This window comes from Cebidichthys violaceus, unplaced genomic scaffold (assembly GCF_023349555.1).
Source record: "Cebidichthys violaceus isolate CVI_PGR_0920_01 unplaced genomic scaffold, fCebVio1.0.p SCAF_21, whole genome shotgun sequence".
Classification (NCBI taxonomy): Eukaryota; Metazoa; Chordata; class Actinopteri; order Perciformes; family Stichaeidae; genus Cebidichthys; species Cebidichthys violaceus.
Window position 1 is genome coordinate 9361627 of NW_027176384.1, and position 15713 is coordinate 9377339.

At 39.9% G+C, this 15713-nt stretch overlaps 1 protein-coding gene across 9 annotated transcripts in view; it reads right to left on the reverse strand.

The window, feature by feature from the left end:
* Positions 1–767: 767 nt before the first annotated feature.
* syt1a (synaptotagmin Ia) overlaps positions 768–15713 on the reverse strand; it is a 108005-nt gene continuing 93059 nt past the window's right edge. For all 9 annotated transcript variants that reach the window (XM_068717218.1, XM_068717219.1, XM_068717215.1 and 6 more), the window contains 2 exons: positions 8431–8564; positions 768–4870 (listed from right to left, as the gene is read on the reverse strand). In XM_068717218.1, coding sequence (XP_068573319.1) covers positions 4664–4870; positions 8431–8564 — 341 coding nt within the window. In that variant the 3' untranslated portion in view covers positions 768–4663. The remainder of the gene's footprint in view (positions 4871–8430; positions 8565–15713) is intronic.

Genomic DNA, 15713 nt, shown 5'->3' on the forward strand with positions numbered 1-15713 from the left:
GCCAAATTCTGTAAGCCATAAAAGTCTTATGTTTGAATATTTCATTCAGTAGAAACTAAACATAATATTGCTTCAACAAAAATGCTGATAAAGAATATAATATATAATACATTTTGAAGCTATATAAAGGGTAAATGAAGGGAAACTGGATTTTAAGGGGTTTAATTACATTATATACTGATGAGTCGTTTTGCCTTTAACACCCAAATGAGCTTCATTTCAAGACAGCATCCTAAAATCTATAAAACTACAACCCCAGGGTGCTCTCATCATCGAATTCACTCCTCAAATCAATGTGACGTCATCCATTTGGTGGGAGGACAAACCTGTCCCTGTTTTCTGGCTCTGGTAGACATCATCGAATATTCCCTAATAGAAATTGATCTGTGTATAAAGCAAAATGGAAAACATAATCTTTTTTTTCTTTGTGTCATTGTTGTGCTCATACACCGTGGCGTGCTCCGCTGTGTCCTTTAGATGGCAGTAGTGGCCTTGTTAAAAGGCTGGTGTGGATGTTTCACAGCCACGACAAAGTGTTAAGAAGCAAACATCATCATTAAAAGTAGAATTTGTCACGCAGACACTTCTTCTTGATGTGACAGGAGGTATACGTGCAGGAGCAGTGACTCATTCTTCTTCTGCCAATCAATACTAGCACTGTAGTGAAAGTAATAAAGGTTGATTTTGTTATTAAAGCTACTATTAGAGGCAGTCACAGCCTCTTAAATGAACGCAACTGAAAACACGACATGATACGCTTCTGTATCAACAGGAAATAAAACATTTTTATTGATCATTTGTGTATATGAAGTTATATAACAACAGTCAGAAAACTCCACAGAGTGAATCACTACACAAAAGTGAAACAAAACTGTAAAACACCTCGTCAAAAATGAAGGTATACACAGCAAATATAACTGTCAGCGGCTCGCCGTCACCGTGAGCGATATGGCAGGAAAAAACACCCCAAACAGTTCTACGAGATCACAGAGAAAAATTTCCACACACAAAATACTCAAGCAGGCAGTTGATATACACAAAGGCAACTAGGATCTTTCTACAGCATCAGATTCTAATACTTTACACAGCTTTGTTTTTGAAAGGTCAGTGTGGCTTTTTGTCAGAGCCACTGGAGGGAATCTTTAGTTCCTTGTCACACAGAGAGCGTTGTTTTGTTTTGTTTTTTACAAGAGGAGAATTTGGGGTTTTGATTATGCATGCATGCTTTGGTAGGAAATCACAATAAGAGGAGCATTGCGTTGCAGGTAATGGCTTTGTGGGTTTTTTTCCGCACACATCGCAATCCGATGGGTTGTGCAATGCTGCCTGTTACTGAATTCCCTGATAGGTTTATACATATTTATTTCTGTTGGAACTCTGATTTTCTTTCAGCTTTGATTGGATAATTCCATAAGTACAACCTTTTTGCATGCATATCAGATTGCTAAGGCCATGTTTATAAAGCCTTTACCTTGTACTTTAATCCATTGTTTTCATTTAAATCTGAATCTGTACTGGAATTCATGAATCTACATATGTAAAACAAATAAAATAAGTGCAGCTGTATTAAAGTATATTCAATGATTTTGGAATGCAATCAGACAGAGAGGAGATTTTACTCCAAAGGGTTATGAAATAAATTCCTACTAGAAATAAACAAAGGGACATTTCTTTTTACAACAAAAAGTGCTAAGTACTAATCTCACGGTTAAAGTAATCTACACCAACACAGTCCATACTGTACATTCAGAGTTTTCATCTCAAATATAAAAGGGATTTTTTTGAATCAATAGGGCAGTTAACAAATTAAAAAAAAAAAATAATGATGATGAGATATAGTATATGGACGAGAGATGGATAAAATGATATTTGCAGCTGAGTATTCATATTCATGTCACTTTATATTTATTCTAGATATACATTTTTTGACACAAATATGTAAATATATACACGGCATTTTAAGGGGATATTTAAATGTAGAATTGTGTTTGGTATTTAACTAATACTCCCTGAAACTTCTGATGCTGGAACTGTGTGCAAGAAGAAAAAAAACGAACCTGCGAAAAGGGAGGAAACCCTAAACAGAGGCGGAAAGGTGTCAAGCTCCAACCTGTAAGCTGATCTACGTGTGCTGTGTCCTAACCATTTCACTGGAAAGGAGGAACATCTCTCTGGACGGGTTAGAATATTCTTTTCTTTTTTTTTTTTTTCCTCGGGCAACACCACCCACGTTAACACTATGGGATGAACATACAAGTATTGCACAGTGCTCAACAAAATGCTGTGTGAAACGACCCACTCGCGCTCAGATCAAATTGTCTGCCTTTTTATTTTTTGCCGCGTGCAGTCTGGCGACGCCACGCGCGCACGCGCGCTCTCTCTCTCGCTCTCTTTCTCTGCGTGTAGAAGGGAAAAATGGCAGTAAACGCTACAACATCACTACAGAACAAACTGGTTTCGCTACCTACTGATAAGTCTACATCTCTAAGCACACACGGCAGTCACAGTGATACACAAAGCAGTCCTCAGAGACTCCTATGGAATGACAAGTAGCTTTTTCATAATAGTGCTATCAACTACACAATAACATTGAAAACATTTAGAAAGTCCTCCTGAAGCTATAGCATCGAGTATATTCAAGAGGTTCCTCCAAGATAAGAGACTTCATGGTTTTCATGGATTAAAACGTATTCCTTTGCTAATCGGACCCGTAGTAAAGGACATGATGGAGCCTACAGACCATTAACTTTACGGTTATTTCGCTCGTGGTGTAGTCCTGTGCCAACAAGAAAACAAAACTGATGTAACTGCTGTTGGCTGAAACGTGATTTGTCATCATTGCTTTCTTAATAATCATTATTTTTTTTTAGTTAAGACAATCAAGCAGGTGGATTTCTGGCTCCCCCTGCAGGTGTCCTGAATTAAAGCCCAGCACAGCAATTATCCCAAAAATTGTTCTTAAAGAAGTCAACAAGCTAGTTCAAAGACATCCAGTGCAAAACAGCAGCCACATAAAAGTTAAAATTGGCAGTAAAACATGGCTAGCTCTATTGTCACTGTGAGAAGGCAACGCAAAGCAAAGACTGCGATTCAGGGCACCATTGCAGCCAAAGACATTGTTCCCAATAAACCAAAGCTACAACCACTAGCAAGTGGGAGTGTGCATGAAGAGAGGATCTTTACATAAGTCGCCTCTGAAAATGGCAGTGTTTAGAACTCGCTTCGCCTCCGTCAACATAACGACGTACATTGACCCAACGTTGAGACGTTACTCTGGTTTTTTTCTTTGCTCTCCTCTGATTGAAGGCAAGGGGATTGTATCAGAAGAGACAGCCCCTGGTGTCAGTAGATCTCCCCCTCGTCCCAGCCTTTAGTAAAGATTGTAAAAAAAATCATGCAGTTTACGAAAAATAGTCAAGACGTTGAATTGCTCTAAAAAATAGTCCTCTTAAACCAGAGTCACAACTCTCTTTTTTTTCTTCTTATCTTTACTCCCTCTCAAAGATCGGACCCCGGCCTAAATACTTCCAACAACGACAAGGCTGTTCAAAGTAAACAGTTAACAAAACATTGTTAAACGAGGTTAAGGACACAATGGCTACAGCTTGGTGCTTTTTTCACATGGGGTCGGTTTTTTTAAAGGTTGAGAAATGAGTCTTTGTTTGGAGGCAATATTATTTCATTTTTGAAAAAGAAAAGGAGCCAGTTTAAGTGAACGATGGCCTTTAAAACGAGGACCTATTTCACTTACTCTGCCAAATATGGATAAAATAAATGCTAACTGGTTTGCATTAACTATTGTTTCTGGTAACAGTGTGCCTCGAGCTAAACATATAGGTCCTCTGATTGAGAAATAAGTACAAAAAGTTGTAAGAAATCATGTGCTTGTATAATTTCCAGCAGCATCATTTCCCCCTCAGAACCATAGCAGTTAATGGCCTTGTATTTTGGAGTTTTGAGTGTATATATTCATCTGTCTTTTCTGTGATGATCCTTTGCTGAACAGACATTGTCCTTTATAATGTGAATATATTTCCACTAGTGTCTTGCAGGTTGGAATTCTCCTTTTTTTCTGGAATGCAATAAGGTAATAAGGTAGAATCTTTAAATCCTGGGATATATAATATTGGCTTTCCTCTATATCTGCATTTACATAATTTAAAATAGAACATCTTATTAAAAACATCAAGATATACACAGATTAGGAAACGGGTAACAACATACAAACACATAAACTAGAAATCATTTTTGTCTGCATACTTATATATACAACTGTGGTACAATAAATTCTTTCAGTCATGCGCTATCTATACAGATCATATTGCTTAAAAGAAGGGGACATTTGGTCGGGGCGGTTAAGGGCACAGAGATGAAAAACAAAAACTGCTGAACCAGAGAGGAACAAAATAAAAAGAGAAAGCAAAACAAAGTAGGGAATCTGAGAGTAAAAAAGCAGAGGGTGGGAGGTCGCAGGAAGTTTGAACAATTAGGACTGTTTGTGATATCAGGAGCGGTGAAGCTGGGTGAGACTGAGAGGCGGGGTAAAGGGGGGGGGGGGGGGGGGGGGGGGTGGCGGGGTAACATGGATGGACCCATATATCACTGAGGTATTTACACATACTGGCTAAAGAGTACTACAAGGCAGGTGCTGAAAGGGCCCTGCCTATTTCTTGGTGGAGAGCTGAGCGTCCACCTCTTCCTCAGGCTTCAGCACGTGCCACTGGGCGATGGGTCTCCTGGGGTTGGCCAGCATGTCGGACCAGTGGCGGAGCTCCGTCCCCGAGCTGTTGAGGCCCACAAAGACCTTGCCAATGGCATCGTTCTTGCCGATCTTGTCATAGTCCAGAACAGTTATAACAACTTGCACTTTCTGCAGAAAGGGAAAAGCAGGAGAGAAGGTAAATCGAGGTGTCGTCAGCATATGCACTGTTAATGCTTTATCTCTAAACAGCCGTGTTAGCTTTAGTCAAACAATGAAACTCCACCTTGTTAAGTCAGTGTCTGCTGGTGAAGATTATGTGATACGCTGACAGTCACTAAACTGACCTCCTGGTGAGATTGGTCATAATTTTATGACTGAAATGTTTGTTTTTATTCTTTATTTGTTAATGTAGCCGTTTCTTATTTCTCTTTCTACGATTAAAAGCCCTTACTAACTTTTGTTTAGAAAAGTGGTTTATTGCTGGTTTATTATTATTTGTATTAGATTTGTGCAGACAGACCGGGAAATAAAATCAAGAGAGCAGCAATTTCCAGCACAACAATATCACAAGATCTGATAAACTGTAGTAAAAAGATATCACTGTCATACATCACACAGGCTGGTCTCTGTGCTCTAGAACACAATATAAATGATAATCTGTGCAATGTCTTTTGTCTCTTATGCTACACACTCACTGTTGCTTTGTGTCTGCGCTGCAATTCTCAGAAGTCACCTGATAAATCAATGTTTGTTAATGTTTTAACTTTTTTGAATTTTCCAGAGAAATATCTACTCGATCCTGAGTGCTTTGATTTAAAAGCCCTGATAAACTAAGCAAGGTTTGCCCTAAAACATCAGTTATTGTAGAACAGAAAAATGACAGTATGCATGTGTGCATTTATCTATATGAAGCACTGCTGGTTAATACAGTAATGCAAAGAATGAGGCATCAGACATTAATGTTGATTAACAGTAACGGATGAGCCAAACACAGCAGAATGTTTGATTACTCAGAGGCCTAAGAGTCAGCCTCGGCATGTGTTCATTCAAAGGGACACTGCAAAGAGGAGTAACCTGGGCATCAATCTCTGGCAGAGAATATGAATTAGTGCACAAAGAGCCCTGATTAAGTTTCGATCCACTGGCACACTGAGACGGGGATACTGCCACCTGCATGAGCTCACAGCCACTGCTGTAAAAGAGCATGTCTAATTCGCCATGTAATGAAATACTGAATAAGGTTCCCAGATGGCTGGTTGGGGTTAGTTGGTCTTTAAAGGGACAGTTCACCTTCAATTTTGCTAATTGAATCACGGTTTTCCTTTATTCTAAATTAGCACACTATTTTTGTTCATCATCACTGACCAATAAGTATTGCTCTGCTGATTCTATTCTTCTTGCTGTGATTGATTAACCAATAATAATCACACTATGACATCAAACAGCTCTATATTTTAGGACATTAGCTTATTGCCAGTGTTTATCGATCTGACTAGTGTCTGACTACAGCGTGGGTTGCCAGTCTTGATAATACAAACTTGATAATACCATGATTGATTTAGGGGGATTCATTGGCAGAAATGTACTATAATATTCATAACTTAGGGCCAAAGTCACTCACTACTATAAATTGTATTAAACTGTATCCTGCATTAAACTTGGAAATGAGTCGGCATTTTTGCGTTCCCTCGTCTCAAGGTCAATAGATTTTTAGAATGGGTTTTTGGTTATATACCTGCAATAAGTGTCTGTGGTTAAGATACTTTTTAATTTCAGGAATTTTGAAGCTTTTACGTGTCTTAAAAAAGGCGGTTGCTAATATGTGGACTACCAAACGTCATCATGCCCTCACGTCTCCGCCTTTAGCTTAGTGGTGGTGAAGTGAATGTGGCGGTGCAGTTTGTTTACAGCCTAACTTCTATATAACTAACTTCCAGGTTGGCCAACAAAAATACATCATCCCTGAATCAATCTATAGTGGACTCAACGTATCCCAGAATGCTTTGTGAAAAAAATAAGTATATGCTGGAGACAAATCCATGACTTGTGGTGCAAAAATAATCATTTTAATGTTACTTACAATATGTAATCATCGCAAAAATGCATGTTGATATCTATAACGGATAGTCCACCAGTCAACGTTGATCTGAACATTCTTTACCGTTGAGCTCCCTATTAAGGCCTCTCCATAGAACTTCCTGGATAGTGAGTTGGGAGTCGTCAACAAGTGAATTATTCCGGACGCAGTGGCAACTACATCCTACACACTGCTCCTTTAAATTGCCACCATTAACTACCTTGCGCTGAAATCCTGAACCTCCTCCCATCTATTTTCCAGCTTTTACTAAATCTTAATTTGTTTCTTATGAACTGTTCATTTAATGTATTTTATACATTATCTAAACACTATGAATTGGCTTTGGGTATACAATCTGCTATATAAATTGACAGATTTTTGTATTGACAACTCAAAAGTTTCACAGTTTTAATTCGTCTTCATGGGGAAAAAGTGAGAAAACCAAATAACCTAAATGTTGTCACTGAGTTCTGCAAAGCTAATTGTGTGTGTGTTTACGAAGGATGATGTGGAACTGCTTCAGTCAATAATACACCGTCTGTTAGTGGAATAGACCAATTAAAAGCACTGGATTGTAATTCCCACACAATCTCTCAGTTAAAGGCAATTAAAAGCTTTAGATTAGTTGCACAAATAGTGCTGAGGTCAAGTTTGACTCAAATTCCACAAACACCTCTGCAGATAAAAGCGGATCATTTGCACCTTTCTACGAGCAGTGATTTGTTACACAGGATGGGAAAAATCAAATTGAGCTGTATTCATTTTCCCTACAACATTAGACAGAGGTAATATTGTAGGAGCACGTCTGTAATTAAAGGTTTACAACATTTACTACAACCTCTTTAAGGAGTTGGGAGTTTGACTGATTGGTCACAGTCCAATTAGGTCATTCAAGTATGTTTTAAACTCAGGTAATGTTCCCAGAGTTTCAGGAGTTAATACAAGTTTATAAGTTTAATACACCTAACCAATGACGAGCTTATGATTTAATCAGTAGCACCCATAATTATTTAACCTGACTCTCAATGATGAGATAATACATGCCAATTCAGCAGTAATACTGGTATCAGCACGACTAAATAAGGGCTTGATTTGGATGAGGTTTATTGGGATCAACACAGTTTAAATTGAAAATGAGGCTCATGGACCCAAACCCGTAATTTGCGAGCTGTGACAGGCTTAATCCGTTTGACTCAATTACTGTCTTACATGAAGCGATAATGTAGTTTGTTGCTTATTCTTTCTGGCAAAGTGTGTGCATTCATTATCCATTTCTTCGTATCTTTGTCTGCAGTTGATGCTGTGTACATTATGTTAGTAATGATTGTAAGACGTGCAAAAAATATCACTGAGTTCCATGCTACAGGCAATAACAAGCGCATAGAATAACATCCACCGAGCAATTGGCTTGTCAAATTGCGAAAACCAAGGCCGATATGAAATGAGGAGCCTTTGATTACTCTGTTGTGATGAAAAGCCTCTAAACTGATTATTTGGTAAATGAGCTTCCACTTATTTCTGTGCAACCAAATGTTTGCTGGTTCTTACAGCACAATTTGTCTCTACAGTAAAGCACATTACCTTTAAGAGATGTCAGAGTTATGAGAATGGATGTTTAATAAAACTGCTCTGTAAATGGAAGAGAACGTACCTGGATTTGTTCAAACGGGACTTCAAAGCTAAAGGACTCGTTGTAGTAAGGGTTGAGGGTGTTCTTCTTGATTGTCGTCTTCTTCTTCTTCAGCCTCTTGCCGTTTTGCATCAGGTGGATCTTCGCATATGGATCTGCAGTGACAAAGTAAACATTAACATTCATTTGAAGTCGTGTTTCTGGCCAAGTGATGCATGGAAGTCCAATAGTCGCTCTGTTTTTGGGCTCCACCAGCTCCTGAGGGAAATCTCTGGCTCTTTAGCTGCTACATGCTCCGCTATAAATGGTTATAAATAAAGCATGGCAATGACAGTCCTGTTTGTTTACATCACTCAATTAACCTTCCCAACTCAAGAGCCTCATTTTCATCAGTCCGAATGCTATCTAAGTGGCAACCAAGTGGTCTGCTTCGTTCACCCTCATGCACTCTCTGGCAATCAGTGTGAGTCGGAAAAAAAAGCGAACCGCCCATCGCTTTCGTTTATGACGTGACACTACTCCTCCTGATTTGTTTACATTCTACAAATTGTCATCATAGATAAATTGGAGAGGAGGAGAGTTAGTGTCTTTGTTTGGTGCTCGGAGGGAAAAAGGACAAGAGGGCCGGCAGCACATTTTCAAAATTGTGAAAGAAATACCATGGGGTTTTTTTTTGGGCTTCAATTGGGCCATCAAAAGGGACTAGGTGAGGCTGTTTAATTTGCACAATGAGATCGTAATCAGTCCAAAGTATGGGCAGCCGAAGAATGTAATAACTTCCACTGTAATATTCTGAGGCTTACAAAAAGGATCCAAAGGAAGAATGAGGATTCAATAATAACTGCAGTTCAAAGAATGTGCAATCTCCTTATTCGTTCGAGTTTTCTTCTCCCTAAATACAGTCTGTTGCTGCAATTCGTTGGGCCTTATTAATTTAGAAAGTTGGAAATGAACAGTTTTATAATCATTTACACGTTACAGAGAAGGAATGGACATCGTTGATGAGGGCCAGAAAAACCACACTGTGTAAAAGTGCAGCTTTCTCTTAATATTCTGTAACGAACTTTAACAACTTTCATGAGTGAGCTACATAACATCCGGTTGTAAATTCTGTCATGGAGGACGGCACAATGTTAGAATATTTAAACCAATGCAGGTATTCTCTCCTCTCGTCCACAAAAATGACATCCAGTTTACCGTCAGCCTGATTCCACGTGGATGCAGACTTTTACTTCCCGTATCCGACATGACACTAGGTTACAGTCGACTTTATGCAGTAATCTGATTACTTCATGGAAACAAGAAAACAGGTTTCTGTAACTGAGGCATTAAAAGAGAAGGATGGATGATTTCTTGGTCATGTATATAAGTAATCAGGTTTAAAATCATGCACTTAGGCATGAAGAAGACTGCTGACGCATATAAAGGCAGATTTGGAGTAAAAAGTTGACAGTGCTTGTAAATTCGCTGCTCACTTTACTGCTTAACCTGATTTATCTGAATAACCTGGTTTCTTGGGTGCACTATTGACATGAACAGAAAAACTTCAATGTCAAAGCACAGTATTAATATATTAACTTCTGTGATGAAATAAAGTTATTTTCACTTATTTTAGCAGGAAGAAACTAAGTATCAGTGGCAATTTTTTACAATTATTCTTCCATTACGGATATAAGAAGAGAATGTGTTGGGCGTGTAATAGATTGACACAAGTATCATACAGAGAATTCTTCAAAACAACACAAACAGACTATCATAAATAAATTAATATAACTAAAATAAATGAACACATAAAACACTGGCCGTGCTTTGCAGTGTGAAAAATGACGACCAGATAGTGGAAAATTCTGGTTCCACATGCGAAGACCGCATAATGACGCTTAATGATCTCTGATCTCGGCCCACATCCATGACGACTATACAAGCTATAGGGGCGACATTAATGAAAACCACTTTGTGTCATTTATCATATAAGACAACACGCTGCTTGAGAAAGACAAAAACAAACAACAATAATCTCAGGGATGCTAATGAGGTAGCCTCTCGCCTGAGGCTGACATTATTCTCCCTCGCTACTGAACCTCAGAGCTGAGTGAGACTTTGAAATCAGAGCTTATAATTAGTTGTTGAAAGACTGCTTGCTCTGGTAATCTGTATTTATCTCTGGATCCCATATGCACAAAGACTTTATAGCGTTTCATGTTTTTGTGATGTGTGAGCTGCAGTTGAATAAATCTATGATTTTAAACTGGAAGATTGTGGGATTTCTAGCAACCGCAAATACTGAACAAGCTTAGCTCCCTTAATCTTTTATCCAATTTAGGGGGATGAGGACCTGATTGGAGACTGGTTCGTCCAGTGCAGCTGACATCTAGAGACAACCAAACGCAGCAAGAGGGAGGAAAGCAGGGAGACTAAATAGATGACAGAGGCATGAGTGAAAAGTGTGGGCGTCCATTATTACTCGCCTGCTGAGAAGAGATGGAGAGCTGGGAGGAGTAAAACAGTATACCAGGGTTGCATGTGTGTTGTCATAATGCATCCAATAGTATCTTGGTTTGCGCTCAGCTACCTATCAATTTGAAGAAAGCTCAGATTAATGATGTTTTACTGAAGGTGGCCTTGCCTTCTTTGGAGCGTCTCAAATTAAAATGGGAGGACTTTGGTGAGAGAATCTTAGGTGAAATCGTCCATTGCAATCATCCACACAGCCTCCATATGTGTCAGGTATAGTTTGATCTAATTCAAAATAATTCAAAGGCTGCATCTGTCCAGGAGTAGGCTCGCCCAGCTCTATCCAGAATTTCACCCAACCTCTCAACGGTGCGACCGAGACCCAGTCACCCTTATTCATTCATCTTAGGCCTGTACAAAAATGAGACAATTTTGGGCTACGGTCTTTGAAACTCTCTCATATATGTGTGTTACGTCCAAAGACCCAGAACCAAGCCAAGCAGGTTTTGAACAGAGATCTGAATCTCTCTCGAGTCCAGGCCCACGCTGTTGCTTTTAGCAAGACATCTCATTCGATATAATTGGAAGTCTATCTCCCTCCCTATAAATAGCCGCTGGGTTGAGGAGGTAATGGTTCACTTGAAGTTGGAAAAGCTCGGATGCACCACTCAGGGCTCAGTTAATAAATTCCCAAAAGTATGGGAACCATTTCTGGGCTTACCAAAATGTAATAAAAAGTTTCAAACAGCATATGAGCTCTTCATTCATTGATTTTATCCGTCAAATCAGGGTCTAAGATTAAAAATGTAAACCAAAATGCCTTAACTTTGTGAAACTTGCAGTCTCAAGTTACAATCTTCCAATTCTCAGTGTTACTCTGTCGTGTTTCTGCATTGAACTCACAAATCAGTTGCCATTTCTGTCACATGAGTGAGTGAAGTTTCCGCAAGCTTTTCTTTGTCTGAACTCCTTGGTTCTTCTTCTGCTTAATTCAAACTAATCTTGCGTAGGCAGACCTCCGTCTCATCAAACTCACAAAGGTCTAAAGAAAGTCAAGCACAAAAGCTGAGAAATAGTAAAGGGCAATGAGGGTCTATAAAAGGGATCTGTAGGATTTATGCTTTAGAAAAAAAAGACTCATTTAAAGAACCATTTCAAAATAGGGATACTGCTCACATTTGCCTGTCAAACTTTCAGTTCTTGCACGTCACATTTGCACTTTAAATGATAATTGAGAGAAATTTACCAGTCAAAATTCATAGTCATTTTTGAAGAATAGGTCATTGATTCCAGACGAACAAAAAACATTCTTCTTTAGGCTGTAATGACAAACCATCGCTGGCAGATAACATCAGCTATAGTTAACAAGCTAATGTTAGCTTCCTGAGTTAAAACTCTGCCTCTGCCTGACTCCAACCAACGAAGGCATAGCGTACCAGCCAATCAGAGGCAAAGCAGGGCGGGTCATGCCGTCACCATAGCTAGAATCATAATTTAGCGAAACCGGCGAGGGGTTTGGCGATCTGAATACTGCTACAACTGTGCCTGAATAAACACAATACAACAGCCGAATGGGATTATGCAAGATAAAATAAAAAGGAAAACACACCTGTGGCGCCACATCACTGCCATCCAGACGGCCCTTATCTTTCTGGCCGGCAGATGAGAGTGTGGCATTATTGAGTTTTGGGAGACTCGCCGTACCTCATATCCGGCTCCTTTTTACCGTCTTATCCCTGACGGATGTAATCTGTCCCATTTCATGGATGAATGGCAGCGCTCCTGATGCAACAGCGCTTCCTCACATAATGTGTACAGCAAAGAGACTCAACTCCCCAATCCTGAGGTGACTCATCTGAGTCCTGGATCTCGGCCATGGTTTTATGAGGCGATGCACCGTCAGTGGTCCATACATTTTGGGGCTAGAAGCAGGTTTCTGGATAAGTGATGAGCTCTGAGCCACTAAAGCTCTGCGCTACTAAAGCTGTCTAATTCTAAAGTGGTTACTTATAGTTTGTGTTTCAAGCTGTGAATAATTGCCAGCTGTGACTCATTTTGGATTATTTCGGTGAGGGTAGTGCCGCTCACTGTGGAGGCTTCACTATATCATGTGTACAGACATACAACACCAAACAAAAGAAGTTGTTTCTTCCTCAAATATTTCCGTGTTCATCGAGTGTGGCCGCTGTGGGCGCAGGCAGAGTTGTGCCAAATGAACACCAAAACAAGCGGGGTTAAATATAGCCTGGCTGTCATCTTAGCTTTCCTCCCATCATTTTGGATTTGCCACGGTGGGTGAATCCAGGGGTAACTGTCGGTTTAGTTTTACACACATACCACACAGACACAAGCCTTTACAGTGGAGCTCTTCTCTGAGGCTCATACCCACATGAGCCATGTACAGTTGTACAATGAGAATCTTAATTATCCGAAAGCATAGTAACTCATCTGCTCCTCATTATCTACGTCTCTGAATTTGTATATGTTGAAGCGAAACTGTGAAAGAAATAGACGTTGATAAAAAATAACTTTTTGCGTTCCCTGATCACTTTCAAATGTCTTCCTTCTCTCCGTTCATCATCTTAACGATCGCTCTGGCCCATTGTTTTACTGACTGGGATAAAAACCTCTCAGTCCGACCAGCCAGTGGAACAAAACAAATAAACCCTCCAGCCGAGAAGCTTGATGGTGAACGGGAGCACCGGGTCGGGGCAGTGCGGCTTCATTACCGCCAACACCGGCGCCTGTGTGCTTTGATGACCCCCCACCCCCACTGTGGGCCATTACCTGGTTATGTGCCGGCCTCACAGTCCTCTGAAAAGGTACAAAGACGGTGGGACAAAACAATTTTGCTGAAACGACCTCTATACACCCGCATGTCCTCATCCTGAGACACTTCCAGACACTTGGTTTTTGAGTCTGACTCACCTTTGCCACAGTCGAACTGTAAATGAACCATTTCAAACAGACAAGAGCTGAAATAGTTCGTAGGCATTGCTGTGATGTCGGCTACAGCAAAGAGGAAATCAACTCGTCCGCATTGAGACTGGGATTATTTTGAGACGACAGCTAAAGAGTATGGTGCTCGGTGCATCAACGCACTTAAGCAACAATCACAGGGAGCACCAGAGGAATCAAGAGTACTTCTTTTTTTTTTTTAAATGGAATATTTCAAAAGTGTGTTTTTGTGAGAGATGCAGCATGGAGGTAGATTTGGAGGGATGTTTCATGAGGAGCCAATCAAAAGAATTATTTCTGATTATATATTGGTTAATGATAATACCCACGTCTTCTTCTGTGAGCCATAATTAGGCATGGTAAACAGGATGACAATAGAGGAGAAGGCTGATCCCAGGCCATCAATTACTTGTCCTCCTCCTTAAACTCTGGCTGAGACGCCCTGTGGATGGAGGCTAATTATTGTTATTACGGACCTGCCCATTATTTCATCCATCTGCTACACTTTTAGGTCCATTTTCGAAGCAGAAAAGCAGTCGCCACCAACGAAAATCAAAACTGCAATTTGGAGCATATTCTGGTTGTGTGTAATTACAAACTAGCGCCGTGCTCTTACTGTATGCTAATAATTCACCCTGAAACCCACAGACCGGTGCACGAAGATAAAACATGCTCCAATTAAATGTGACGTACAGTATGTGGTGTCAAACTGTCTGGCTTCGCTGCTATTTCCCTTCTCCGTAAAAGAGAAACCTGGCCTTCAAAGTGAACAGATTAACACCTTTTTCATACTGGCTAGTCAAAGTGGCTGACAATCCCCCGATGCAAATGTGCACAGGTGAGAGCTAATGCCAGTAGCATAAAATGGCAGCGGGGGAGGGCTTTTTTTTTTTTCTGCCAAATGGCTGCTTGTGCTGCTCTGGTGGATGAAAGGGAACTGTGGGCTTTTAATGTGGGCCGTGTTACTGTACTGCAGGATGTTTAGGCTTATGTGGAGAGACTGGGCTGTCAGGCGGAAAGCGAGTGGACACAGGTGTATGGTAATTGCAGCAGAAAGAGTGAAGGTGGGAGGAAAGTGCACACCGGGGACTTTAACATGAAACCACTGCAGAAAGTCAAAGTAGAGGCAGTGGGGAGGCAGAGGGGCCGGCTTATTGTGTGATTTGTCTGCTTGAGTGAGTGCATGTGGGTCTCTGCATATCAAGAATATGTGTTTTTGTCACGTCAAGTCGAATCAATGTATTTTTCAAACGCAGACCGAAGTGCCTTACAGAGAGAATTACAATAAAATAAAAACACAGAGTAATTGTGTAACAGATCAATATCACATCCAAACCTCTCTGTTATATATCCGTACTTAATATTTTTATTTTACTGTGTAACTTTGTTTGCTGTTGCTACAAACACATTTCCCCCTGGGGATAAATAAAGTTTACATCTATCTATCTATCTATCTATCTATCTATCTATCTATCTATCTATCTATCTATCTATCTATCTATAATGCTGGATTTTTGGTGGTGAATCTTAATTAAGGAGCCTATAGATTATGTAACGACAACAATCTTATTAAGTTCATTGCATGTCACACAAAGTGGGTCCGGTGCAAAAAGACCATACTCAGTTATTTAGTACAGAAAATGACAGAAAAATCAAATCAAAAATATATTTAAAGGAGTGAGATATAACACAAACAGAAAAGAGAAAGAAAACAAGAAGATGTAAAGGCTTTTGCACAATAGGATAGGAACAACGTTCTGGGGGAAGCACTAATATTGAGAAAAAACACAACAAAAATATATCCAACAGGATCTCACTCCCAGCTCGTCAAATACGGCAGATTGGTGTCCCTACGCTCAGCTCATTACCTGCATAGTGTCTTTTCAAAATAA